The following is a 21,270-nucleotide window of genomic DNA, read 5'->3' as shown; positions in this document are numbered from 1 at the left end:
ACCGTTGTCAGTGATTAAAAAAATATATAAATGAAAATTTTCTTAGTTATTTGGATCTGAAATTCTTCACTTGAAGTAGCAATTTTGTAGATAATTTTTAAAGGTATACAGGTATTAAATATGGAACTGTGTCAGAAGGAACTGCAGATGCTGGTTTAAACCGAAGATAGACACAAATAGCTGGAGTAACTCAGTGGGACAGGCAGCATATCCGGAGAGAAGTAATGGGTGACGTTTCGGGTCGAGACCCTTCTTCAGACTGGTTAAGGATAAGGGAAACGAGAGATATAAATGGTGATGTGGAGAGATAAAAAACAATGAATGAAAGATATGCAAAAAAAATTACGATGATAAAGGAAACAGGCCATTGTAAGCTGTTTGTAGGGTGAAAATGAGAAGCTATCTCTGGGGGAGAGATAGAGAGGGAATGTCGGGACTACCTGAAGTGAGAGAAATCAATATTTGTACCATTGGGTTGTAAGCTGCCCAAGCAAAATATGAGATGCTGTAACTCCATTTTGCGTTTAGCCTCACTCTGACAATGGAGGAGACTGAGGACAGAAAGGTCTGTGCGGGAATGGGAAGAAGAATTAAAGTCCAGCAACTGGGATATCAGGTTGGCTCACGCGGGCTGAGCGAAGGTGTTCCGCGAAACAATCGCCCAGTTTGTGTTTGGTCTCGCCGATGTATACGAGTCCACATCTTGAACAACGGATACAGTAGATGAGGTTGGAGGAGGTGCAAGTGAACCTCTGCCTAACCTGAAAGGATTGATGGGGAAGGTACCTGGGAAGAGAGTGGTTTGGATGGGAAGGGGTGAGTTCACCAGGGAGTTGCGGAGGGAATGGTCTCTGCGGAAGGCGTAAAGCGTAAAGGGGTGGAGATGGGAAAAGGTGGCTAGTGGTCGGATCCCGTTGGAGGTGGCGGAAATTTCAGAGGATTATGTGTTGTATGCGATGGCTGTTGAGGTAGAAGATAAGGACCAGGGGGACACTGTCTCTGTTGTGACTAGGGGGAGCAAGGGCGGAGCTGCGGGGTACTGGGGAGACACGAGTGAGGGCCTCGTCTATGATGGGAGAGGGGAACCCCCCCCCCGGTTCCCTAAAGAATGAGGACATCTCTGATGTTCTAGTATGGAACACCTCATATTGGGCGCATATGCGGCGTAGACTGAGGAATTGGAGGAGGGGATAGAGTCTTTGCAGGAAGCAGGGTGGGAAGAAGTGCAGTCAAGATAGTTGTGGGAGTCAGTGGATTTGTAATAGATGTCAGTCGATAGTCTATTTCTTGTGATGGAGACTGTGAGATCAAGAAAGGGGAGGGGGGTGTTGGAGATGGTCCAAGTAAATTTGAGTGCAGGATGAAAATTGGTGGTGAAGTTGATGAAGTCCATGAGTTTTGCATGGGTGCAGGAGGTAGCACCGATGCAGTCATCAATGTAAAGGAGATAGAGTTTGGGGATAGGGCCAGTGTACGCCTGGAACAGGGATTGTTCAACTTACCCTACAAAGAGGCAGGCATAGCTGGGACCCATGCGGGTGCCCATAGCTACACCTTGGACTTGGAGGAAATGGGAGTAGTCAAAGGAGAAGTTATTGAGGGTGAGGATCAGCTCCGCTAGGCGGAGTAGAGTGTTAGTAGAGGGAAATTGGATTGGTCTGCGGTCGAGGAAAAAACTTGTGGATTGCAAACTTGTGTAGCATGAGCCAGTAAAGAGCTATTACAAACGCAATTGGTGGTCTCAGTTTCTGTTCATTTTTGTCAGTCTATCTTGTCAAATCATTTAAAAAAAATTATCCTTTGGAAACTGTCCAGTTCGAACACTTCATCAATTTTCTAAACTGTTGGGACTGAAAACTAATTTTACGCAATCTGTCATTAAATTCTTTAAGCTTTATTGTAGCATCTTTAGCGTGCTAGAAGGACCCATAGTTTCCCCAAGTAGAATGCTACAAACATGCTTTCCAGGTGGATGTATGTTCGTAGTGACATTGCTTTCTTTCTTGTCTAACAACCAGTTACTCATTCTTGCTTCTCAATTCCTGTTCCAAACTAACATTGTGACACATTCTTTCGTTTTGAATTCGCATAGAACGGTGTTAGTTAAATTTGATCCAAAGCTTGATCTTTGAGTCAATGTGAAGTCAATCAGGAACGGGGTACTGATTGAGAGTGATCAGCCATGATCGCATTGAATGGCGGTGCTGGCTCGAAGGGCTGAATGGCCTACTCCTGCACCTATTGTCTATTGTCTATTGTAAGTCAACAATTTGTATGCTCCAAATTGGCTCTGGGTTTTAAGTTTACTAATTTTAAAAGGCATTTTCATCAGAACCAGTTCAAAGTGATGCATTCTTCTAATAGAAACTTGGGACTGTATATACTGCATACAGTTTTTGTAATAATAAAGGTTGTGCTAGCATATTGAGACTCAGCAAGAAGAGGCTGCTGTTTTATTCGGTTTGTAATAAAGGGGCCACAGTTTAAGAATAAGGGGTAGGCCATTTAGAACGGAGATGAGGAAGAACTTTTTCAGTCAGAGAGTGGTGAAGTTGTGGAATTCTCTGCCTCAGAAGGCAGTGGAGGCCAGTTCGTTGGATGCTTTCAAGAGAGAGCTGGATAGAGCTCTTAAGGATAGCGGAGTGAGGGGGTATGGGGAGAAGGCAAGAACGGGGTACTGATTGAGAGTGATCAGCCATGATCGCATTGAATGGCGGTGCTGGCTCGAAGGGCTGAATGGCCTACTCCTGCACCTATTGTCTATTGTAATTGAAGATGTACTCTAAGCCCATATTCATAATCAGCACCTGGAGCCCCTTTTACCTGCCAAAACCTAGCATATTTGTTTTTTAATTTAATTTAATTAAGAAATTGTGGTTTAAATTTAGAATTACATTAAATTTTGGGAGAAACTTGTGTGTTGGTCTAAGTTCACAAATTAAATAAACCAAGGCACTCAGTTACAATTTGTTTTACAGTTGAATACGTTATTGCTTCAGTGTCGTGAAGTGATTCAGTCTTTTGGGTAAGAGGTAGTCAATGACAAATAAAAAGCTGACAAGTTCACTTGATAGAAAGTTCTGGTCCATGGTAAACCTTCTGAGCAATTTAATTTGTACATATGAGGATTATCAATGTATGGTACCAGCATTTCTTGAATTGATGTATTTGCCTGAGGGTGGACAGTGCAGGTTGTATCTTATGTTTGTACATTTAAAAACATTGAACAGGGTCTGCCCAAGACGTAATTTGGTGGCAAGCTTTCAGATAAATTGATTAAACATGGCCTTTGTTTCTGTGAGTTGAAGTATATATTCATTTGAATAAGTTCAGGTTCATAAGTGATAGGAGCAGAATTAGGCCGTTTGCCCCATCAAGTCCACTCTGCCATTCAAGCATGGAAAAATCTATTGACTTGGCCTCTACAGACTTCTGTGCCAATGAATTCCACAGATTCACCCCTCTTTGATGAAATAAATTTCTCCTCATCTCCTTCCTAAAGGACCGCCTTAATTCTGAGGGTATGACCTCTTGTCCTAGACTCTTCCACTCGTGGAAACACCCTCTCCACATTCTCTCTGTCCAGAACTTTCACTATTTGGTAAGTTTCAATGAGGTCCCCCCTCATCCTTCTAAGCTCCAGCGAGTAGAGGCCCAGTGTGGTCAAACACTCATTTGGCACTGAAGTATTTGGTTCTACTTCTTGGATTAGATCATTATGTTGATTGGGAAATGTGTAAAGCATAACATTCCTGTGCGAATTCAGCACTTTTCTATGTTTATAAAACGTTTTGAAAAATTACAGTTTCATTAGTTATGGATCGCCAAACACTCGTCTGTTTAGCCATGACTGACTTATTTATGTTTTTTCCAGTCCATATATCCCTATGATCATTAAAGGACTTTTTAAGCTCATGTATTCATGTAAGGTATATATTGTATTTAGTTTTATTGAAGTTTGTTCTTTTCATTTATAACCTTGCTTCACGTCTAGCGAGATTGTCACCATTTAGATTGAAGTGAATTATTTTGTTGTCTTTAAAGCCTTTAGAGCTATTTAGAGACAGTAATCCCATTGCTCCACACTTGGATTTGAGTTTTTGCATTATATGTCTTAAGGCTAATTGCCTTCATGGTCAGTACTTGGTCATTTCATCTCTCTCAATTTCATGTTCGTAATATTTTGACACTTGAAATCTCATTTAAAAAAAAATTAGATTGATTGATTGGAAGCTGCAGCATGGAAATTAGTCTTTTGGTCCACCATGTCCATACCGACCATCACCCATTCACACTGTTATCCCACTTTCACATCCACTCGTTACACACGGAGCAATTTATGGAGGTTAATTAACCTGCAAATCCGCACATCTTTAGGAAGTGGGAGGAAACCAGAACACCTGGAGGAAATGTATGCAATCAACAGGAGAATGTGCAAACACCCTAGGCTAGGATCAAACCTTGATCTCTAGCTGCAACATTTGGTGCAAAATGTTTGTAATGTGATAAAACATTAATAAAATATAGAAACTTGTGTACATGATTTGCTGAAGAAGTTGTTGAATTTCAGTCTTTGTTTATGCGGCTTTTTTTTGAGGCTTTTGCTTTATTTACCTATTAAACATACTGTCCGAAGAAGTGTTCCGACCCGAAACATTACCTATCCCCGTTCTCCAGAGATACTGCCTGATGCGCTGAGTTACTCTAGCACTTTGTGTCCTTTTGTGAAAACTAGCATCTGCATTTCCTTGATTCTACTTTCTGCTCTCTTTATTCATCTGTTATATATCCATGAATATTCAAAGTCGTTATAAAATGTTTAAGTTTTCTATGTTGACCTTGATATTCGTGAGCATTTTAGGACCTGGGTGGTGAAAAAGTGCATTTGAGAATATAAATAAATCCTACACAGAGTAGGGTACCTTGACTGGTATAAGAAATGATGGCTAGAACCTAATTAGAAGAGAGCTTTTACTTTGCATCGTGTCGCAGTGATGAAAATATTTTAATCAACTGGATAATATGCTTGTTAATACTGTAAAATGTTGCAGTTATATATCAAATTTTACTGTAATTGTGCTACTTTTTACATGTGAAACACTGCTATTTACCTAACTGATTGCTTTAGAAAGCTACATTTGTAGGAACCACATTTTGTTGTGCGTGATGTTCGGTCCCTTTATTGTTCTCTAGCAGTTTATTTATCTTTTCATCCTATTACAATTCTCTGATTAGCGATTCTTCATGAATACTGACATTCTTTTCCTCACTAAATCCGAAGCTCAGGCCTTCATCTTGAGCATCTTTGAGACTTTTAAATGCCAGAAAATTTGTGTAAATTGGTGACTCTAAACTGTCATTGGAGTTCTTAATCTGGTGAGTGAGGAATGAGAAATCCAATTCGTGCCTCTCTAAGTATCCTCCGGTTCCATTGCTCTGCGATTTGTAGCCATGCGTTCAGCTGCCTCAATCTGCTTCACTTCTCATCATTTATTGTCAGGAGATTTAGGGAAATGCTAATACAACTAAGTTAGCTTCGAACTCTAATCAGTTCAGTTGGAGGTTGCACATATTTATGCAATTTATAAGAATTTATACAATCAGTTTGTTTCTCTCGTCACTTATATGTACTTTGAACAGATTTCAAGGATTGGGTATCTTCAGCTCTACAGAAAATGAGATAAACAGATTCTGAATTTGCAAGAGGGTCTTGTAGTTACTAACTTTCATTTTATTTAATGCATTCATTAAAAAATCATTTTTCTCAGGGTATCTTCTTTCACAAATATACAAAGTTTTTCTTAACGTTTCAAATCAAATTAATTTTGACTTCTGGCTTACTTTTTGCAGCTCAAGCTTGGGAAAATATGTTTAACGCCTCTGCTTCAAGTCCAAACCCCAATAATCCTGCTGAGTATTGTTCTACTATACCACCTCTGCAACAAGCTCAGGCATCAGGGGCACTCAGTTCTCCGCCGCCCACAGTAATGGTTCCTGTGGGAGTTCTGAAGTATCCAGGCACAGAAGGTAATGCTAATTTTATACAAATGTGCTCTGCAATACATAAACAGGATGTTGACTTTACACATTAATAGATTTTGAACATATTTTTGTAGGACATGAAATAACTGATTGTTTCAGGTATTTTTGTGTTAAATTTTCTTGTTCTTTGGAGAATGTTCCTATTTGGGCATACCAAGGATATCAAGCAAATAAAGTGTTTTTATTCGCTTGAGAGCTTAGTATACTTTACTTACTAAAAATAGAGAAGAATTTTCAGATGTTTCAATTCAAAATGGATTTTACCTTTTCCATTAATCGTTTTGAACTTGGTCATAAAGTTCAAATTGCACTTTAATTTGGATTAAAATATCATTACTTCATTTGGGGATTCAGAAATTTTCATTTGCATATGAAATTGCTTTTAGCATGTGACATGAAAAGGATGACTTAAAGCTTATATTAAATGCATGATTTTGAAAATATTTAAACTTGTGCTGTTCTATAATTAATGAGCTGTATCAAAAGTCATACATTTGATTCATAATGATGCAAAGACTAATTCTTTTCAATTACTTTAATTGAAAAAATATTGTGTACATATTACATTGCAGATCTTCAATCTTTTAGTGAACATTTATAAAAGTGCCTTATCGTAAATTTATCCTTTGTTCGCGATGGATAATTTGACCCGATGAGTTACTGAGAACTTCCAATGAGGATTTAAACTAGACTGGTAGGGGGGTGCAATGCAATAGTGAGGCAGGTCAGAGGCTGGAGGTCAGTACAGAAGGCAATGACAACTGCGTTCAACGAACAGGAGAGATATGAGAATGGCAGGGAGCAAGGAAAGATCGTTTGAGTTAAATTACATTTATTTCAATTCTTGAGGCCTGACAGGTAAGGCAGATAAACCTAGAGCGGATAAGTACTTGCGACTGGGATGCTATTGTTATTATGGAAACCTGGTTAAGAGAGTGTCAAGACTAGCGTCTTAATGTTTCATGGTAGAAATGAGATGTACATGGAGATCAGGGGAGTTGCTCTATTGATTAAGGAGATCACGGCAGTAGTTTGAGATAACATTATTGAGGGATCGATCAGTAATGCTGAATGGGTGGAGGTGAAAAATAAAAAGGGATGATCACTTTGCCGGAATTATACTATAGGCCCCGAATCATTAACGGGGATTAGAAGAACAAATGTACAGGCAGGTTACAGGTTACTGCAAGACTAATAGAGTTGACAATAGTAGGACATTTTAATTTTCCCCAATATAGACTTGACTATGAAAAGGGCTTAAATGGGTGTAGTGGGTTAAATTAGTTCAGTAAAGTTTCCTCGGGCAATATGTAAAGGGCTCTACAAATGGGAGGGCAAAGCTTGACCACCTTTTAGGGAATTGGACAGGGCATGTAACTGAAGTGGTACTGAACAAGACTTTTGGGACAAGTGACCACAGTTCAATTAGCTTTAAAATGGTTATGGATAAAGATAAAGTTAAAGTTCCAAAGTGGGATAAAGCAACTTGAATGCAATAAGACAAGAATATGTCAAAGTTGATTGGAGTAGGTTGTTTGTGGCTAAAGGAACTTTCATTTTTTAATGCCTCAAAACAGCGTTGTTTTTAAATATAACTGTTTTGGCAGATTTCTGACCTCCTTAGAACCTGTTTAAGGCTGACAAACCACTTATCCACGGTCAGCATGTATAAGAAGGGTGGAAAGGCCAGTTTCCATACTTTGCAGCTCTATGACTCTCTGATTTGGCTGCAAAAACTTTCCCAGCATGCAAAAGAATAAATGGAGTAAGAAAAAAGTTGAAAATCTGAAACAAAAACAAAATGCTGGAAGTGCCCATGAGGCCAAGATACATTCGTGGGGATAACATCAGAGTCGACTTCCATTAAGATGAAAAGTTGAAAATCCAAGTCTGTTAAGTTGTACTGAAGGGAAGAGCTCGAGAGAACAGAGGAGTATCTATGATAGAATGTAGACCAAAGGTGTCAAAAGTTAAATGTTTAAAAACTAGCAGTTTGAGACAAAATTAAAAAAGAATTGAAATGGAAAACAGCTGCAAAATACTATTATCTGAAATTATTAAATTCAACATTAAGTCCTGAGGGCTAAATGTACAGGGATAGAATAATAATAATAATAATAATACATTTAATTTATATAGCGCTTTTCTGGAAACTCAGACGCTTTACAGAGTAAACAAAACATGAAAATAAATAAACAAACAAAAGATTTATCCAGAAGAGTGCAATTCCTTGAGTTTACTGTATAATTTTGGAGCAGTGAAGGAGTCTAAAGTCAGAGGTCTCAGAATGGGAACAAGCAAGAGAATTGAAGTAACAGGCTTCATATAAATCTAGAAAAATGACTTGGATGAAAGAAATGCATATAATGTTTCCAAATATACTGATGTAAATTATTAAATTGTGAGAATTAATTGCATAATAAAAAAGATGGCAGATAAAGTATTAAGTGGAGGAATGTGAGGTGAAGTCTTAAACAAATGCATGGGGCATTGGAGAGAGCACACCTGGATTGCCTTATTTTGGTTTAAAAGGCAATGTTGGGAAAGATCATGTAGTTAGATGTGTTGGTTAAGATCTCAACCTAACGAAGAAAAATTGAGCTGATTGTGTCTAAACATTCTCAAATTTTGAAAAATGAAAGGTGATCTCATTGTTTAAGATTCTGAGGAGTGTAATAGTAAGGAAATATATCTATTTCTTGTTCACAATAGGATCTGCCTTCACCATTTCCCCAGCAGTTTATTACATGCAGTGCCCTCCATAATGTTTGGGACAAAGACCCATCATTTATTTATTTGCCTCTGTGCTCCACAATTTGAGATTTGTAATAGAAAAAAATCACATGTGGTTTAAGTGCACATTGTCAGATTTTATTAAAGGGTATTTTTATACATTTTGGTTTCACCATGCAGAAATTACAGCAGTGTTTATACATAGATCCCTAATTTCAGGGCACCATAATGTTTGGGACACATGGCTTCACAGATGTTTGTAATTGCTCAGGTGCATAATAATTGTCTCCTTAATGCAGGTATAAGAAAGCTCTCAGCACCTCCAATCTTTCCTTCAGTCTTTCCATCACCTTTGGAAACTTTTATTGCTGTTTATCAACACGAGGACCAAAGTTGTGCAAATGAAAGTCAAAGAAGTCATTATGAGACTGAGAAACAAGAATAAAACTGTTAGAGACATCAGTCAAACCTTCGGCTTACCAAAATCAACTGTTTGGAACAGCATTAAGAAGAAAGAGAGCACTGGTGTGCTTACTAATTGCAAAGGGACTGGCAGGCCAAGGAAGACCTCCACAGCTGATGACAGAATTCTCTGATAAAGCAAAATCCCCAAACGCCTTTCCGACTGATCAGCAACACTCTTCAGGTGTCAGGTGTGGATTTATCAATGACCACCGTTCGCAGAAGACTTCATGAACAGAAATACAGTGGCTACACTGCAAGATGCAAATCACTGGTTAGCCACAAAAATGGGATGGCCAGGTTACAGTTTGCCAAGAAGTATTTAAAAGAGCAACCACAGTTCTGGAAAAAGGTCTTGTGGAGAGATGAGACGAAGATTAACATATCAGAGTGATGGCAAGAGCAAAGTATGGACGAGAAAAGGAACTGCCCAAGATCCAAAGCATACCACCTCATCTGTGAAACACGGTAGTTGGGGTTGGAGTTATGGCATGGTCATGTATGGCTGCTGAAAGTACTGGCTCACTTATCTTCATTGATGATACAACTGCTGATGGTAGTAACATAATGAATTCTGAAGTGTATAGACACATCCTATCTACTCAAGTTCAAACAAATGCCTCAAAACTCATTGGCCAGCGGTTCATTCTACAGCAATCCCAAACATACTGCTAAAGCAACAAAGGAGTTTTTCAAAGCTAAAAAATGGTCAATTCTTGAATGGCCAAGTCAATCACCTTATCTGAACCTAATTGAGCATGCCTTTTGTATGGTGATGACTAGCCCCTAAAACAAGCAGAAGCTAAAGAAGGCTGCAATACAAGCCTGGCAGAGCATCACCTGAGAAGGCACCCAGCAACTGGTGATGTCCATGAATCACAGACTTCAAGCAGTCATTGCATGCAAAGGATATGCAACAAAATATTAAACATGACTACTTTCATTTCCATGACATTGCTGTGTCCCAAACATTATGGTGCCCTGAAATGGGGGGACTATGTATAAACACTGCTGTAATTTCTAATGGTAGTAGTAGAGTAGAGTAGACAGTAGACAATAGGTGCAGGAGGAGGCCATTCTGCCCTTTGAGCCAGCACCGCCATTCAATGTGATCATGGCTGATCATTCTCAATCAGTACCCTGTTCCTGCCTTCTCCCCATACCCCCTGACTCCGCTATCCTTAAGAGCTCTATCTAGCTCTCTCTTGAATGCATTCAGAGAATTGGCCTCCACTGCCTTCTGAGGCAGAGAACTCCTCAGATTCACAACTCTGACTGAAAAAGTTGTTCCTCATCTCCGTTCTAAATGGCCTACCCCTTATTCTTAAACTGTGGCCCCTTGTTCTGGACTCCCCCAACATTGGGAACATGTTTCCTGCCTCTAACGTGTCCAACCCCTTAATAATCTTATATGTTTCGATAAGATCTCCTCTCATCCTTCTAAATTCCAGTGTATACAAGCCTAGTCGCTCCAGTCTTCCAACATATGATAGTCCCACCATTCCGGGAATTAAGCTAGTAAACCTACGCTGCATGCTCTCAATAGCAAGAATATCCTTCCTCAAACTTGGAGACCAAAACTGCACACAGTACTCCAGGTGCGGTCTCACTAGGGCCCTGTACAACTGCAGAAGGACCTCTTTGCTCCTATACTCAACTCCTCTTGTTATGAAACCAAAATGCATAAAAATGGCCTTTATTAAAATCTGACAATGTGCACTTTAACCACATGTGATTTTTTTCTATTACAAATGATGATGGAACAGCAATGGCAGGAATTTCTGGGCATAATCCAGAAGATGCAGGATCATTTCATTCCAAAGTGCAAGAAAAATTCTAAGGGGAGTAAGAGGCAACCGTGGCTGACAATGGAAGTTAGAGATGGAATAAAACTAAAAGAAAATATGTATAAGATAGCAAGGAGTAGCGGGAAGCCAGAGGAGTGGGCAACTTTCAAAGGACAACAGAAGATAGCAAAAGGGGCAATACGAGCTGAAAAGATGAGGTACGAAGTGAGGCTGGCCAAGAATATAAAGGACAGTAAAAGCTTCTTCAGTAAAGAAAAATGTGGGTCCCTTGAAGGCAGAAACGGGTGAAATTATTATGGGTAACAAGGAAATGGCGGAAGAGTTGAACAGGTACTTCGGATCTGTCTTCACTAAGGAAGACACAAATAATCTCCCAGAGGATTAAGGGACAGAGGATTAAGGGAGACAGAGGAACTGAAAGAAATTTGCATTAGGCGATGTTTCCAAATACATGGGACAAGATGTTAGAAATCCAAAGTGCCAAATGTCAACCTGCTCCCGGTGGTGATGGGAGGCTTATGCACTCACCTATGCTCCTCGGATGTTGAGAAAGGCTAGGCAGACACGTCATTGGGGTTAGTAAGTAGGCACCTACTTTCATCGACGTTTCGCTGATTGGACCCACGACGTCTCCAGTAGGCTCAGCAGTGCATTCTGGCGTCCCAGAACCACCCCCTCTGCATCTGCCTAGCCGGCTTATTTGGGAGACCAGATGGGGTCTTTCCTCTTCAGCCAGAGCCACCGGCTACTCCGCTCTGCCACCCATGATGTTTACTTGATAGCCTGGCGTAGGGCTTGTCCGCTGATCCCCAGGTCCTTCATCAGTCTTACGGTAGATGTTGCCACAAATCCTCAACATCCAACTTCTACCGGGCAGATCTTTGCTCTCCAGCCCCGCTGTTCTGCCTCCGCTGCAAGCTCTGTGTAGCGCAGTTTCTTTCTTTCAAAGGCTTCCTGCACAGCATCCTCCCAAGGGACTGTGAGCTCCACAAAATACACCATGTGCTGAGAGTTGGACCAGAGGACAAGATCAGGCCTCAAGTTGGTGATGGCTATCTCTGATGGAACTGTAAGCCGTTGGTCCACATCCACCAGCATCTGCCAGTCCCGGGCTGCCTCCAGCTGTCCAAACCTTGTCCTTGGTGGAATTTTCCGTTGCTTTTGTTCCCCCTCCCGAACAAAGGCAATTGGCATAACTGGGTTGGTTGTTCTGGGCGGCATGGGCATTGTTGGTTGTTCTCCTGCTTTCCAGAGTCGCTGCCAGGCATTTGAGCACTTGATTATGTCTCCAGGTGTACCGTCCTTGGGAGAGGCTTACTTTACACCCAGTGAGGATGTGCTTAAGCGTGGCTGGTGTTGAACACAGGGGGCATGATGGATCTTCGCCCAGCCATTGGTTGAGAATTTTTGGGCTAGGAAGGACATCATAGGTTGCTCGAATGAGGAAGCTTATCCTGCTTGCCTCCATCTCCCACATGTCCTTCCAGCTGATCTTCTGCTTTTCCACACTCTCCCATCTCATCCACTGGCCCTGTTTAGCTTGCGACACAGCCTTGGCACACCTACTCGGCTCCTCCTGTCGGCGGACTTCGGCCGTGACCAACTTCCGGCGCTCCAGTGAGGATACCTTGTTCCAGCAAGGTCGCTTTCTACCAAGCCCCAAGCCCACTTCGTCCTTGTTGGACTTGCCCAATCATGTCGCCTTGGTGGAGAGGAGATTTTGCCTGCTGTGCCGCATTCTAGCCGTCCACTTCTTTCCTGTTGCCAGGGTTGGGGCAGCAGCTCGGATGACAGTGTCCCTCGATTCTGCCAGGGTCATCTCTGGTCTGACTTTAGTGCACTTGAACTCCTCTGTGAGGCTAGAGAGAGGCAGCTGAAGTACCCCCTGACCGTACAAGCCTATGCTGCTCAGGCATCGAGGAACACCTAACCACTTTCTCACAAAAGAGCTGATTGTTCTTTCCATCTTCTCAACTCTTGTGAGGGTGATGTCATACATGGTTAGTGGCCACATAAGGCGAGGTAGTAACCCAAACTGCAGGCACCAGATTTTCAGCTTTCCAGGCAGCATGGATCGGTCGATGTTTGCTAGACCTTTGATGATTTCTTGCCTAAGCTCGTTTGCCTGATCAGTGTCCTTCAGTTTAGAGTCATACCATTTCCCCGGACTTTTGATTGGCTTCTCTGACACAGTTGGGATTGGTTCTTGATCAATGAAAAACCTTTGATCCGTCAGTTTGCCTTTGATTATAGAAATGCTTCTTGATTTGGATGGCTTTAATTTCATTCTAACCTCAGTGATGTTCTCTTGAAGCTTCCCTAAAAGGCGCCTGGTGCAAGGTGCTGTGGTTGTTATGATTGTTATGTCATCCATGTAGTCCTGATGGATGGTAGACGGACTGCAGACTTCAGCCGCTCGCCTCCCACCACCCACTTGGAGGCCCTTATGATGACTTCCATAGCCATTGTAAAAATCAATGGGGAGATGGTACACCCTGCCAATATGCCAATTTCCATGCAGTGCCATGTGGTGGTAAAGTCTGGCGTGGTGAAACAGAGCTGCAGATCCTGAAAATAAGCCTTGACAAGGCTTGCGATAGTCTGTGGTATTCTGAAGAAGTCAAAGGATAGTATTGGGTAGACTGATGGGACTGAAGGCTGATAAATCCCCAGGGCCTGATGGTCTGCATCCCAGGGTACTCAAGGAGGTGGCTAAAGAGGAGGTGGATGCATTGGTGATCATTTTCCAATGTTCAATAGATTCAGGATCAGTTCCTGTGGATTGGAGGGTAGCTAATGTTATCCCACTTTTCAAGAAAGGAGCGAGAGAGAAAACGGAATTATAGACCAGTTAGCCTGACATCGGTGGTGGGGAAGATGCTGGAGTCAATTATTAAAGAGGTATTTGATAGCGGTAAAAGGATTGGTCCATGTCAGCATGGATTTATGAAGGGGAAATCCTGTTTGACTAATCTTCTGGAATTTTTTGAGGATGTGTCAAGTAAAATGGATGAAGGAGAGCCAGTGGATGTCGTGTATCTAGACTTTCAGAAAGCTTTGATAAGGTACCACACGGGAGGTTGGTGAGCAAAATTAGAGCACATGGTATTGGGAGTAGGGTATCGACATGGATAGAGAATTGGTTGGCAGACAGGAAGCAAAGAGTAGGAATAAACGGGTCCTTTTCAGAATGGCAGGCAGCGGAGAGTGGAGTGCCGTAAGGCTCGGTGCTGGGGCCGCAACTATTTTCAATATATATTAATGATTTGAATGATGGAATTAGAAGTAACACTAGCAAGTTTGTGGATGACACAAAGCTGGGTGGCAGTGTGAACTGCAAAGAGGATGTTAGGAGGTTGCAGGGTGATTTGGATAGGATGAGCGAGTGGGCAGATGCATGGCAGATGCAGTATAATGTAGATGAATGTGAGGCTATCCACTTTGCCGACAAAAATAAGGAGACAGATTATTATCTCAATGGCGTCAGATTAGGTAAACGGGAAATGCAACGAAACCTTGGTGTCGTTGTACACCAGTCACTGAAAGTAAGCGTGCAGGTACGGCAGGCAGTGAAGAAAGCTAATGACATGTTGGCCTTCATAACAAGAAGATTTGAGTACAGGAGCAAAGAAGTCCTTCTGCAGTTGTATAGGGCCTTGGTGAGACCACATCTGGAGTATTGTGTGCAGTTTTGGTCTCCTAATTTGAGGAAGGATGTCCTTGCTACTGAGGCAGTGAAGCGTAGGTTCACGAGGTTAATCCCTGGGATGGAGGGACTGTCATATGAGGAAAGATTGGAAAGACTAGGCTTGTATTCACTGGAGTTTAGAAGGATTTTATAGCGACGTATAAAATCATAAAAGGACTAGATAAGCTAGATGCAGGAAAAATGTTCCCAATGTTAGGGAGTCCAGAATCAGGGGACACATTCTAAGAATAAAGGGGAGGCCATTTAAAACTGAGATGAGAAGAGACTTTTTTTTACCCAGAGAGTTGTGAATTTGTGGAATTCTCTGCCACAGATGGCAATGGAGGCCAATTCACTGGATGAATTTAAAAGAGAGTTAGATAGAGCTCTCGGGGCTAGTGGAAGAAAATAACTGCAGATGCTGGTACAAATTGAAGGTATTTATTCACAAAATGCTGGAGTAACTCAGCAGGTCAGGCAGCATCTCAGGAGAGAAGGAATGGGTGACATTTCGGGTCGAGACCCTTCTTCAGACTGGTGAGGCTAGTGGAATCGGGATAAGGGGAGAAGGCAGGCACAGGTTACTAATTGGCCATGATCACAATGAATGGCGGTGCTGGCTCCACGGGCAAATGGCCTCCTCCTGCATCTATTTTCTATGTTTCTATGTAAATCTCAAATTGTGGCGTACTGAGGCAAATAAATAAATGATGGGTCTTTATTATGGAGGGCACTGTATACACAACAGTGTGTGGAGAAAGTTGCTCCTCAACTGCAATCTTTCCCCTCTCACATTAAAGCCGTGCCCTGTAGTCTTACTCTCCCCTACCCTGGGGAAAGACTGGCTACTCACCATGTTTGTGCCTCTCATGATTTTAGAATCCTCGAAGTTCACCCCTTGGCCTCCTATGCTCCAGTGAAAAAAGACCCAGTCTCCTTATAACTAAAAATATCTAGATCTGAGAACATCCCTGTAAATCTCTTTTGCACTCTTTCCAGTTTAATTACATCTTTCCTATAACAGGGTGACCAGAACTGTACACTGTACTCCAAATATGTTGTGGCCTTACCAACATCTTGTACAACTGTCACAAGATATGCCTACTCCTGTACATAATAGCCTGACCAATGAAGACAAGCATGTCAAATGCCCCCTTCACCATCTTGTCCACCTATGTCTCCATTTTCTTGGAACCATGCACCCACACCCTGTCCTACAACACTTCGCAGGGCATTGCCATTTACTGTGCAAGCTCTGCTCTGTTTGTCCTATCATAAAGGAATACATGCAGATGGATTAAACTCCACCTGCCATTTCTTGGTCCATTGACCCAGTTGATTAGATCCCATTGTAATCTTGGATAACCTTCTTTACTGTCTACTACACCAATAATTTTAATGTCATTACAAACGTACAAACCATGTCACCCCCATTCACATACAAATCATTAATAACAAACAACAACAACAACAGACCCAGCACCGATTCCAGTTGTATACCAACTGTTTCAAGTCTCCACAGCCACTTCCCTCTGACTCCTATCTTCAAGTCAATTTTATATCCAGTTGTCTAGCTTGCCCTGAATTCCAAGTGATCAAACCTTCCAAAATAGCCGTACAGATTATGTGAATAGGGTGGAAAATGCAGTTGCGACTACAATCAAATGGGCCATTGTCTTGCTGAATGGAAAGAGGAAGTTGTGCCCTTATTCCATATTCTCTCAATTAATTTATCATCAACTATTTATCTTTTTAATGATAGTCACTACTTGAATTGAAGGCAGGCTTGAGAAAACAAAAATTTATGTTGAGAAAATAAGCATTCATGCAATCAGCTTTGTTATTCTGTTGCCCCTTTGTTTTTGGAACAGAAGAACATTGGGTTAATTGTGTTGGATTTTGACTAACTAATGTATGTGTTTAGTGACTCACCCAAAGGAGCAACGGCGAGTCTGGTTTGCTGATGGAATCTTACCAAATGGAGAAGTTGCAGATGCAGCAAAACTATCAACAGGAGGACCATCTATGACAGGTTCTTTGACGGTATCACATGATCCTGGTAAAGAAGTTGCAACCAAACCCACAGCCTCAGAGGTATGAATCTGATTAAAAGATACCAGAGTAGAAATGGTTTCCATTCATTGCAGTTAATTCCGTATGTAGAAAAATGTTCCAGCAGTGATTTTGTGCAAGGTAACATAAATTCCCAACATAATTCTGAAGAGGGGTCCTGACCTGAATCATTGCCTAGCAATATTCTCCAGAGATTCTACCTGACCCGATGAGTTACTCCAGCACTTTGGGTCCTTTTGTATATTAACCAGCATCGGCAGGTCTTTGTTTCAACTGCATGCAATGATAATACTGTACCGGGTTATAACGGAGAATCAACGATAATGGACAACATTCTCCTTCCTCTCCTCCCCCCATGGTCCATTATAGTAAGGGTTTACTGTATTTAATACCAATTGATCATGTAAGGAGTTGCATATGTATGTATGAAAGTTACCACGTAAAAGGAATATGATCTGATGTGCCAAACATTTTGCGACTTTAGTTTCTTTGAGTATTTTGGTCCATCAAAGAACACCATACAATACAGGAGAATCTTATTATTAACCTGTTTGGTTACTAAAGGAGTTGTCAAATAAATCTATTTTGCAAGTGCAAAAAAATGTTGGTGTATGTCACTTGGTTTGATTAATAACAGTCGTCTTAATTTTATACTGTTTCAGAACGCAGCTACATCATTGGGTAGTACAGCTCAAATAGGCAGTCCAGTTGGAAGTGCAATTAACTTAGTCCCAGAAAATGGGCTCCCACCTATTCTCATCTCTACTGGTGTCAAAGGAGGTAAGTGTGACAGAACAAAAAACTTTTCACGTGATTGTTACCGTTACAGTTCTTCAAGTGCACATTAAAATACAATCTGCCACACTCAAATATTTTTTATCATTGGTTCTGAAATTTTATTTTATTTAAAAACCATTCTAATCACATGGAGGCGCAGGGGGGACGGTGAGATCCAGAAACGGTTGGGAGATAAGCAGGTCTGAAGAAGGGTCTCGACCCAAAACTACACCCATTCCTTCTCTCCAGAGATGCTGCCTGACCTGCTGAGTTACTCCGGCATTTTGTGTCTACCCGAATCACATGGATATCAGTTTTTTCCTCCTTATTCTCCAACAACTTCAAATTTTATGCATTTTCCAGTGGGGTGGGTATAGGATTGTTAGGCTTTAAATATCTGAACTTGTACATGAAACCATATTCAGATTTTTGTTGATATATCACATTCTAATCAGCTTATCAGTTTTCATAAATGTTTCAACAAAGATGGATTTTTTCTTGTGCTAGATTATGCTGTTGAGGAACAGCCGTCACAGATCTCTCTGATGCTGCAGTTGGAAGAAGGAGGCCCTGATCCTCTAGTTTTTGTTTTAAATGCAAACTTGCTTGTTATGGTCAAACTTGTCAATTGTGAGTATTTTAATGCGTTTTCATTTCTCTGGTATGACTAAACACATGCTAACATCTTCAGGAAAGTTTCTGTTGATTCCTAAATTTAAAACATCTCAAACTAAAGCTGAACCTCATTCAATGAACTAGTCAAAGGCAAGTTTTTATTTGGAGCCTATGTAGTTTATAGTCTTAAGTGGTATAGAAATTTTGATACCTGTTTCTGTAACTTAGCATGTAGTTTTTTTGTATGTCACCACATAAGGTGGTTATGGCTTCAATTCTCAAGAAGCTTAAGAGGCTTGAACTCAATGTAGGCTACATGCCTTTAAGATAATATTTTAAAGGGAGATCTTGAAGCTCTTGAAGAATGTCAGAGATTTTGTAGCATTATTTTGAAGAAGAGTGGTTATTTTCCAGAGTAACGATTTATATTTATTCCTCTATTACAAAAAAGATAACATGATCATTAACATGTGACCAATAACATTGTTGAGACATGCTACATACTTTGCTTAAATGCCAATACTGACATTTCTTTTAGCCAATGTGCTTAATCAATGCCTTGAGGTTGTGAATGGTTTTATAAGGATTGGACAGGCTAGATGCAGGTAAAATGTTCCCGATGTTGGGGGATTCCAGAACCAGGGGTCACAGTTTAAGAATAAGGGGTAGGCCATTTAGGACTGAGATGAGGAAAAACTTCTTCACCCAGAGATTTGTGAATCTGTGGAATTCTCTGCCACAGAAGGCAGTGGACGCCAATTCACTGGATGTTGTCAAGAGAGAGTTAGATTTAGCTCTCAGGGCTAAAGGAATCAAGGGATATGAGGAAAAAGCAGGAACGGGGTACTGATTTTAGATGATCAGCCATGATCATATTGAATGGCAGTGCTGTCTCAACGGGCCGAATGGCCTACTGCACTTATTTTTCTTTGTTTCTATGCCCTTCTGATTTTCGTTTTTAGCTTAGTTCCTGAAACTCCTCCAGGGATACACTTGATCACAGCTGCCTATTCCTGTCCCATGCCTCCTTCTTGCTCTTAACCAAAGCCTCAATTTCCCTCGTCATCCAGGCATCTTTACATTTCCCTGCCTTGCCCTTCACTCTAACAGGAACGTGCATGTCCTGATCTCTTGTCAGCACACTTTAAAAAACATCCCATTTTTCCTTTTCCTTCAAACAACCAACTCCAATGAACGAGCGAGTTAGAGACATAGAGTGATAGAGTGTGGAAACAGGCTCTTCGGCCCACCTTGCCCACCCCGGCCAACAATGTTCCAGCTACACTTGTCCCACTTGCCTGTGCTTGGTCCACATCCTTCCAAATCTGTCCAATCCATGTACCTGTCTAGCTGTTTCTTAAATGATGGGATTGTCCCAGCCTCAACTACCTCCTCTGGCAGCTTGTTCCATACACCCACCACCCTTTGTGTGAAAAAGGTACCCCCCGGATTCCTATTAAATCTTTTCACCTTGAACCTATGTCCTCTGGTGCTTGATTCCCCTGGGCAAGAGACTTTGTGCATCTACCCGATCTATTCCTCTCATGATTTTGTACACCTCTATAAGATCACCCCTCATCCTCCTGCGCTCCATGGAATAGAGACCCTGCTTACTCAACTGTTAAAGTTTGTTTCCCTTCGGCTGACAACAATACCATAAAGTTAGTAGTAAAACAGTAAACTCATACAACGTTTAATCAGCCTTTTTAACCCCTATCTTATCAGTACATTCCAGTATATAATTCCCGCCATGTCCATACATGGTAATACTAGAGCTTCTGCAGCTTCTTCCATGCCCATATAAGGCTTTGTTCCAACAAGGTGTCGTTCCTTATCTTTGCAGTTTTGCGCTCTTTTGCTTCCATCCTGAAAAGACAGCATCATGCAACTACAAGCAAGGTGTCCATTTTATATTCTTGCTTAAAACTGTCCTCATGGATGTACAGATTCACAACGGCCCCTTTACCTTGGAGGAGCTGCGAAAAGTGAAGACCTCGCTGAAGCAAGGGAAGAGTCCAGACCCTGATAACATATCTCCAGAGGTGTTGAAAAACTGTGAGCACGACGATATCATGCTCAAGTTCTGCAACACAGCGCTAATGACGAATGACAAGCCAACACAATGGTCACAATCCAACTTCATCCCCGTCTCCAAATCTGGGGGCCTGAACAAAACTGACAACTATCGTGGCATCAGCCTGACATGTGTCTTGGCCAAGGTCTACAACCCCTTGATTCTCAACCGGATTAGGGCTGCTATCAACCCGAAGCTACTTTATAATCAGAATGGTTTCAGAGAGAAGAGGAACACGGTCACACAGATCCTTGCCCTCTGAAGAATCATTGAGGAGGTGAAGAATAACAACCTGCCGGCGGTCCTAACCTTCATTGATTTCAAGAAGGCGTTTGACTCGATTCATCGATGCAAAATGATGAGGATTTTGAAGGCTTATAGTATCCCTCATCTCCTGAGAGCCATTGAGGTTATGCACTTGGGCACCACGACCAAGGTTGTCACCCCGGATGGCGAGAGCAAAGTGTTCGAAATCCTTGCGGGGGTCTTACAGGGAGACACGCTGGCACCCTTTCTCTTTGTCATTGTCCTTGATTATGCAATGAGGCAGGGGCTCAAGAAACACAAGGACCTCGGCTTCACAATCACCACAAGGCGTTCGAGAAGAATCGGGTCAGTCAACTCGTCAGACCTCGACTTCGCTGATGACATCGTCCTGCTGTCAGACTAAATTGGGTAGGCACAAGAGCTGCTCGGCAGGGTCGAGACAGAGTGCGAGAAAGTGGGCTTCCACCTCAATACCAAGAAGACGGAGTACATGGCGTTCAACGGTGATGACCATGAGCCCATTAAGACCAGTGGCAGAGGACTTCAAGTACCTGGGAGCGAGGATGCAGAGCTCAGAGAATGACCTCAAGGTCCGGAAAGCACTCACATGGAAAGCCTTCAATAACATGGGGGAAATCTGGATGTCTAAGGGTCTCAAACTGAGATTCTTCCATGCAACTGTAGCGACAATATTATTGTACGGGTGTGAGGCATGGACTCTCACTCGAGCA

General features: G+C 41.7%; 1 protein-coding gene across 4 annotated transcripts in view; it reads left to right on the top strand.

Annotated features, from left to right (window-relative positions):
- LOC144598398 (zinc finger FYVE domain-containing protein 9-like) overlaps window positions 1–21,270 on the top strand; it is a 125,700-nt gene that overhangs the window by 43,195 nt on the left and 61,235 nt on the right. For all 4 annotated transcript variants that reach the window (XM_078408533.1, XM_078408532.1, XM_078408534.1 and 1 more), the window contains exons 5-8: window positions 5,851–6,027; window positions 16,658–16,827; window positions 17,469–17,586; window positions 18,091–18,213. In XM_078408533.1, the coding sequence (XP_078264659.1) occupies window positions 5,851–6,027; window positions 16,658–16,827; window positions 17,469–17,586; window positions 18,091–18,213 (588 nt within the window). The remainder of the gene's footprint in view (window positions 1–5,850; window positions 6,028–16,657; window positions 16,828–17,468; window positions 17,587–18,090; window positions 18,214–21,270) is intronic.

Source organism: Rhinoraja longicauda, chromosome 11, assembly GCF_053455715.1.
Source record: "Rhinoraja longicauda isolate Sanriku21f chromosome 11, sRhiLon1.1, whole genome shotgun sequence".
In the NCBI taxonomy this organism is placed as follows: domain Eukaryota; kingdom Metazoa; phylum Chordata; class Chondrichthyes; order Rajiformes; family Arhynchobatidae; genus Rhinoraja; species Rhinoraja longicauda.
Note: the sequence above shows the minus strand (reverse complement) of the source record. Positions and strands in the feature narration are given on the sequence as shown.